This window comes from Gastrolobium bilobum, unplaced genomic scaffold (genome assembly GCF_033153095.1).
Source record: "Gastrolobium bilobum isolate Gb01-03AN ecotype WA unplaced genomic scaffold, APGP_CSIRO_Gbil_v1 utg41733, whole genome shotgun sequence".
Lineage (NCBI taxonomy): Eukaryota > Viridiplantae > Streptophyta > Magnoliopsida > Fabales > Fabaceae > Gastrolobium > Gastrolobium bilobum.
In genome coordinates, this window is record NW_026895357.1 from 86,539 (window position 1) to 94,799 (window position 8,261).

General features: G+C 40.5%; 1 protein-coding gene across 1 annotated transcript; it reads right to left on the reverse strand.

The window, feature by feature from the left end:
• Positions 1–326: 326 nt before the first annotated feature.
• Positions 327–4,422, reverse strand: LOC133306922 (protein ALP1-like). The gene is made up of 7 exons (XM_061507323.1): positions 4,414–4,422; positions 4,196–4,306; positions 3,621–3,672; positions 2,473–2,604; positions 1,211–1,509; positions 879–1,104; positions 327–778 (listed from the first exon to the last, which is right to left on the reverse strand). The coding sequence occupies exons 1-7, from the start codon at positions 4,420–4,422 to the stop codon at positions 327–329; spliced, it is 1,281 nt and encodes a 426-aa protein (XP_061363307.1).
• Between the last annotated feature and the right edge of the window lie 3,839 nt (positions 4,423–8,261).

Below are 8,261 nucleotides of genomic sequence, written 5' to 3' on the forward strand. Positions count from 1 at the left end.
GTAGCCGGCTGGCTGTCTTGGGCCATGATGTTGAGAGTCTCAAGTGAATTCTGCTATATGAGAGAAAACTGCTGCTGAATAATAGGTGCAAAAAAATGTTATACTAAACAAAAAAATAATATCATTCAATCATGTTTATAATGGCTGTCGGTGTCTAATACACGTGAACAGGAACATATAATAAAAAGTAATAGTAGGAATCAAAAGTTAAAATAAAATTTCATATGTAGATAATAGTCAACTGGTCCAACATTTTACTTAAGGTTTAACTTATACTAAAAACAAACATAAATAGAAAATACAATGACCGAGAACAAATGTTATTTTCAACCACGGCTCCTCCACGTGTTCCACATCTGTTGCGCCATATCGTCCCTCCGAAGTGGCCATGCATTAGATGACTCCACATGAGTTATCAAATCATTTGATGCCATCTCCTCTTCAACATGTGCATTATCCACTTCACGATCCTCTAAAGGGTCAAACGCCATTTCTCTTATGATATGGTTATGAAGCAAGCAACATGCAGTTATAATCCTAACTTGCGTTTTAACTGGATAGTATGACTTTGACCTCACTATCGCCCAACGCCCCTTCAGCATCCCAAAACAGCGTTCTATTACATTCCTTGCCGAAGAGTGTTTCATGTTAAAAAATTCATACGATGTTGTTGGTTGTGCCCTATGTCTCCACTCACTGAGATGATATCTTTGCCATCTATATGGTGTAAGGAAACCTTCCCCATTCATGTACCCAGCATCACACAAGTAATAGTAACCTGAAGAAAAAAAATATGGCAGACATTACACACCACATTTCATGTATTTGTCAAGTTAAATTCGTAGCAAATAGGAACAATGTAAAAAAAAATTTATTACCTTTTGGCACCCGTAAACCATTATTACGAGATATGGTATCTCTGAGGACCCTTGAATCTGCAGCCGATCCTTCCCATCCAGGCAGTACATAAATAAACTGACCATCTTGTGAACAAACCCCCAAGACATTGGTTGCTATGTCTCCCTTTCGAGTGCGGTATCTAGCCTTATCAGCTAGTAAAGGATTAACCTTTATATGTGTCCCATCAAGAGCTCCCAAACAATTCTTAAAATTCCAACCAAAAAAATATTTGTAGCAGGTAAGAGTAGCATTGACATCAATTTCAACAACAATATATTGTAACACTTCCTCCTTTGTATGTTAAAATTACCTTGAACCACTTCCACCTTTTGTCCGTCGAGTTCTCGGGGACTGGCTCAGGTCGTTTAAATAAAACTGTAGGACATCGCAACACGGCCAACAACACATGGGTGAACTGCCTGCTAATTGTTTCACCGGACCTCATGAATTGCCTTTTAATTATCCTATTCTTAACATCATGAGCCAAAATGTGAAGAAATATTGCTACCATCTCTTCTACACCCATATGCTTCGTCGGTTCAAGCCCTCCAATACTTTTGACTAACTCACATAATTTAAAAAAAGTCCTTCTGTCCATTCTTGTATTCTCTATACAAGCAGTGTCACTTAAATGAATAATTCTATGGAAATTTACTTCCCTTGTCCTAGCCCTGCTACAAAAATCCTATGTTACCCTCCTCGTCCTTTGACTTCTCCGTTTTAAAAGATCGCGTAACAACAAAGCACACAGACTGACTAACAACATTGTCAATTGTTCATACACTGCAAATGAGTTATGAGTCCAACAATGACACTTAACTCCATTTCATTGTTCATTGCCATAAGCTAACACAAATAACGACAAAAGAATTCAGTTTCAAGTCAAAAACAATATATCACAATCCAAATAATTCATGGTCAAATGTCCACGGGCCATTTGTAACTTCATTATTAAATACAAGTAAAGTACATGATTTTTATCCGACCAAAAAAAGAGATTTTTCTTTAATGTGCTAAACAGTTCTTTCATGCAAGTGTAATTCACCTTAACATTGTACAAGACAGATTGAAACCTGTTTCATTCCCTAAAAACAGTTATTGCCTCAAGCATGGATCATCTATTTCTTTTATGGCGCTTTTCTTTAAAAGTCAATATATTAAATCATATTTACTATTGCACAACTATTTCTAAAGTAATAAAAAATTTGCATGTACTAAATCCTCAGCTTCTGCTCCACACTTACATTTGGGAATAATAACCATGTTTACCATCAAAATTTGTACTTGTTTGAAGCCTACTAACTGCTCATTTTGTATTCCAAAGTTGCAGTCATACCATAATAATATACATACAAGCATTCATTGAGTGGTAAGGCAATTAATTATATGAATATTCACCCACCGATTAAGCACTGGACTGTGTTCGAAAAAATAAAAGGTCACATTAATGTCATATGAGCTTAGCCAGGCAGAGTGAGAACACAAAAGTTAGTATCCTCTCCTTGCAGGAACGTAAGTATGTTAACAGGAAATCCATTGTTTGGAATCAATGAAGACTATGAAAGGACTTACCGGAAAGGGTATGTGAAGAGGATGTCTTAGATCCCTCAGAAGAACCAACGTAAAAAGCCTCACTACAGTTTCGAGCACAAAAAAGTGACTGTGCTGTGTTATCTCTGTCCTTCACCGTCGATGTGCTGCTACCTGTTGGAACACAGACAACTTAGAACAACAACTAACATTTTGTACATCATTTTTGTCAAATGAAAAAACAAATAGATGATGCGTGAGAGTTTCATTCCCTCACTTGCCACCGCATGCAATGACTTTGTTGAACTAATACCAGGGTTTAGATTGACGAAGAACCAGATAAAATCAAGCCACAGTGTCTACAACCACTTCCATGAAATGGGACTGTTTCAGTAGAGAAGTCCACTTCATCGTATTGTAATCTCTTCTTCCTGCGCAAAATAAGGACCACACAGAGGAGAGAGGATTTTAGTAATTGATTATCAGGGGCTAAAGGGTAACAAAACGCGCGCCAAAAATTCCATTTCCCTAGTTCTCTCCAATTACCGCCTCTCAGCTCGGTTTTGCAAACAGTGATTTGGAGAGAAAATTACACACACCACACCGATTGATGGGGAAACAGCTTCCCTGCTATTTTTTTCCAAACTCTTGTACCAAACGAGGCTGTCTTAAAAACCCTATCTCACTTACCCATCATTCTCCCTAAAAACCACCTACCAAACACCCCCTTAATGTACTTTTTTTCCATCCAAGTCTCTCACTTAAAAACTTAATCATTATATCTAGTTTACCCTTCTTACAAAAAAATGATAAAATATCACCTAAATGGCTTAGGCCAAAGTTATAAATTTACAAATATATACATATATATATATATATATATATATATATATTTCAAATGCCAAAGGCATCAAATATCATCTTATAATAATTCCTAATACATTATTTTCTCTAAATAACTAATCTATTTTTGCACGGCCATCGCACGACAACCAAAACTTTTCAACGTCAAACAGAGTTGTAAATCTTGTTTTACATCAACTGTTTTGAAAATATAAAACTACAAATGAGTTATAAAACTGCTATAAAATATATAGTATAATGTCAAATAGTGCAAAATCAAATTTGACAAGCTTGACATTCAAAGGGAAAATGCTTTGTCTCCATATTATGTATTTAAGTTGTTTGACCTTCATTAGGTGACAAAGAAGCAACACCAAGTTTCCCTCCTCTGGTAGCCATCTACCAATGCAAGATACCATTGTTATAATTATAGATATAAAATAAAATAACATGAAAACTGTTATTGACCCGTATAAAGGGCCCAGTGAATGACATGCCCAGTAAGGGACAATCCAAGATTCAAATCAAGTATAATTACGGATAGTATCCATCAAGGATATTAATCCTAATATGACAGCGTAGCAGACAGACCTAGGCTCTTATCAGAGGTACTAAAGGCCCACATCATACTACCCACAGGTAACCTCTATAAATAAAAGGTAAACCTTAAAAGTACGTTACGCTCTCTCCCTTACTGTTATGTTGTCATTGTGCGCACACACACTCCATTGGCAAAAACCGTTATTAGTTCGTTGTGCATAGTAATCTGCTTGGCTCAAGGGTATCTCCTTCATAGATACCTTTGATAGGGCACTAGATCCAAGATAAACATACCAATCTATTGGACTGGACACCTCTGTCTCCAAGACAGAACATTGGCGCCGTCTGTGGGAAAATTCTTCTTTGAATTTGATATTCCCACCATTCTAACTGAAGATGGCAGTCCGAACAAGGAGTAATAGCCAACATCCACACCCTCAGAATCAGCCTCTGGATCCAGTTCTGGAAGAGGTGAATCAACCTCAAAACCAGCCTGAGAATGAAATAGATTATGATCATGTTCATGTCAGTGAGGATGCATCAGATACAGCCTCCACCCCAGCACCCCGCGACCGAGTTGCGACTCCAGCTCTGAATAACCCTCCCCATCATCCTGGGATACTGCTGCTGCTCACGTTGCCTAACCTGCGGATCCTGATTCTAAACTTGCTCAAAATGCAGTTGCTGCAGTTTTACGGCGAATGGAGGAGATGGAGAATCGTAACAACCTCCAGCGGCAAGATTTTTAGAGAATGCGGGAACAAAATACCAAGAGGATGCAGGAGTTGGAGCAGCAGTTAATGGGGATGGCAGGGCCTGGAGTGAGAGAGGCCCCAGGCAGAGATGCTAATGGCCGAGAAGGGAACCACAACCCGGATTATCAAAATCGGGTTACTGCGTTAGAAAACCAAGGAATGCCCAATCCTGGATTACATCGAGTACGAACCCGAGAAACAATGTAAGGCCCAATCTTGGGTCCAAACCCAGAGAACATCGAAATCGGTGAACAGAATGCAAATGCGCAAACTTTGACCAAGAATGCTTCGGTAGGAGCAAACAGGTAGAGAGACCGGGATGGTGCACATCCTAACCGAGATGCCCAAACCATCAGAGGACGCGTGGAACCCGGTGGTTACAGGAGGAAGTACGGTTGGGGGCAGTACAATAACAACCTCTTTACTGGTGAAATATTGAATGCTCCTTTCTCGGAAGATTTCGATTCAGCACGCTTGCCGAAATACTATGGAAGTCAGGACCCGCAGGTCCACATAGATGCATTCGATACAGAGATATATATCCGAGGAATTGATGAACCCCTCATATCTCGAATATTTGCCATAACTCTGACTGGGGCAGCGCAGGCATGATTCTCAACCCTACCTGCCATAACTCTCGAATATTTGCCATATCTCTCCAGAGGTATCTTAACACATTTAAAGATGCTGCCTTGCAGGAGCTGGGTTTACAAGAGAATGTCCACGTCCACCTCATTGTGGCCTGGATGGATCATCTAGACTAGCCAAGTCGGTCTACAAAGACCCTGTGAGCACGTTGGAAGAGTTCAGAACTCGTTCCAAGAAATACTTGAAACTCGAACAAATAGAGATAACAAATGTGCTATCAGAGGAAGGTAAAAGAGCAAGCCCAAGAAGGAGGAGCCCGGCCCCAAGAGAAAAGGAATGACCCGGTAATAAAAAGAAAGACTCCAGAAATAGGATCCTGGATGATAGAGAACGGGTTGGAAGATATGAGAAGTATACACCGTTGAATGCCTCACGCTCTCAAATTTGGAGGGAAGTGACAATGACGGAGATGAAGAAAGTAGATAGACCTCGGCCCATATTTGATAGAGGAGGTTTGGATAAGTCCAAGTATTGTGCCTTCCATGATGGACATGGTCACAACATTGACCAATGATGGGATCTCTGAGATGCTGTGGAGAAATTTGTTGGAGAGGGGAAACCACGCCAGTATGTGATCAAAACTCAGGGTGCCAAAAACAACAAAAGAAAGTCGGGAAACCGGAAGAGGAGCAAGAGTCTGGTCCCTGAGAAGAAAAAGAAAGAGGAAAGAAACCAGAAAGATGATTCCAATAACGATGAATTCTCGGAAGTCGAATTCGATTGTAGTGTGATCAGTGGAGCTCTGGGAGGAGGAGGAGACACTATAAGTGCTAGGGCAAAGTACCTAAAAGAAGTGCTGTCGATCCAGGATCGTCCTAAATTTAAAGAGGACCCCAGTAAACCAGACCCTCATCTGCTCTATTTCACAAAGGAAAATATGCAAGGTATTTTGCCAGGGCATGTAGATGGTTTGGTCGTCACCGAAACCCTGGTGAATTGCCGGGTTAAAAAGATCTTCATAGATGTAGGAAGCAGTGCCGACATTATACTATAAGGTGCCTTCAAAAAGATGAACCTTGATGAGGAGGACCTCAAACCATGCAAGACAACCTTAATAGCTTTTAATGGAGAAAATACACCCCCTAAAGGCTACATAGATCTAAGGTTGACCCTGGGAACGAAGGAAGCGTTCAAATCAGAACGAGTGAGATTCATAGTAGTTGACTTCCCGTCAGAATACAATATAATTTTGGGGAGACCAACCATACACAAATGGGACATGTTGGTCTCTACAAAGCATCAAAAGATAAAGATGGTAAGCAGCAAGAATAAAATCATTACCATCAGTGGCGATAAAAAAGAATCCAGAGAAAGCTACTTTAAAACATTCAAAAGGAATGAAGGCGGACACTTGAGTCCACCCCGGATACGTCCAGGGGATAAAGCTGGCAAGAAGGCAATCCCTTATCATTCAGGAAAACCTGTTAATGTGGTTGAGCTGGATATGAGAGAAGAAGTGATTCCCAGGCCAGAACCAGATGGGCTATTAAAAGACCTTGTGTTGGAAAAAGAACCTGGTCAATTTATCTGAATTGGTAAAACCATAGATCCCCACATCAAGGAAGAGCTAGTCGGGTTTCTCAAAAGTAACACTGATGTCTTTGCATGGAAGTCATTAGAGATTCCCAGCATAGACCCAACCTTTTGCTACCTCAAGTTGGCAGTTTATCCCGGATAAGTACCAGTTTTGCAGAAGAAAAAGAAGCTGGGGCCAGAAAGAAAACGAGTTCTAGAGGAACATGTGAAGGAATTGCTGGATGTCATGGTGAAAAAATCCAACAGAAAATGGAGAGTCTACACTGATTACACAGATCTGAATAAAATGTGCCCAAAGGATTCTTACCATATGCCCAACATAGATCAGCTAGTGGATAACTCAGCTGGATTCCAATTGCTATCCTTCATGGATGCTTATTCGGGTTATAACCAGATCCCGATATATCCTGAAGATCAAGAAAAAACTGCATTTATTGCTGAGAAGGCCAATTACTGCTACAACGTGATGCCGTTGGGCTCAAAAACTCTGGGGTTACGTACCAGAGGATGATGAACAAAGTGTTTGAGGATCAACTGGGCAAGAATGTAGAAGTGTACATTGACAATATGATCGTTAAGTGATTCGACATAACGAACCATGTCCGAGATCTGGAGCAGACATTCCAAAAGCTTAGGAAATACCGCATTCGGCTGAACCCGGTAAAATGTGCGTTTGGAGTCCCGGCAGGGAAATTTTTGGGTTTAATGTTAACCCATAGGGGAATTGAAACAAACCCCGACAAGTGCAAAGCAGTGCTTGATATGAAAGCTCCTCAAAGCAAGAAGGAGGTTTAACAATTGCCTGGTAGGCTAGCTGCGTTAACCCGGTTCTTACACAAGTCAGCTGAGAATGCCCTCCCATTCTTCAAATTATTAAAGAAAGAAGTTGTGCAAGGATGGAACCCGTAATGTCAATTCGCATTCGATAAGGTTAAAAAATGCTTAGCAACCCCACCGATACTGTCTAAGCCAGAACTAGGAGATACTCTGATCTTGTACCTGACTGTGGGGGAAGAGGAAATAAGTGTTGTTCTGATCAAGGAAACCAGCAAAGGTCAAGAGCCAATTTACATCGTAAGTAGGGCCTTAAAAGGTCCTGAGTTAAGGTACCAGAGGCTGGAAAAAGTGGCTTTTGCCTTGCTGATTACGGCGAGGAGGTTGCGGCCATACTTTCAGGGACACCAGATAATAGTTCGCACTAATGAACCTATACGACTGGTGTTGCATAAGCCAAATATGGCAAGAAGAATGACTAACTGGGCAATTGAACTCTCTGAATACGACATAACATATGAAAGTCGGAAAGCCATCAAATCACAAGCTTTGGCCGACTTCGTAATGTAGCTCACCCCGGTTAGCCCAGAAATAGGAGAAGCTGAAGATACTTAGAGGGTATATGTAGATGGATCCTCCAATGATAAAGGAAATAGAGTTGGGATAATACTAGAAAGTCCAGAAGGAGTGACAATAGAACACTCCTTGAACCTAGGTTTCCCAACTTCAAATAAT

Bases quoted from the DNA above. Each gene is read 5' to 3' on its own strand.
- LOC133306922 (XM_061507323.1), bottom strand. The intron at 3,673-4,195 runs GTGGGAATATCA...TTGCATTGGTAG, and splicing joins TGCCATCTTCAGTTAGAATG to ATGGCTACCAGAGGAGGGAA. The intron at 2,605-3,620 runs GTCAAACAACTT...GTGTTCCAACAG, and splicing joins TTCTTTGTCACCTAATGAAG to GTAGCAGCACATCGACGGTG.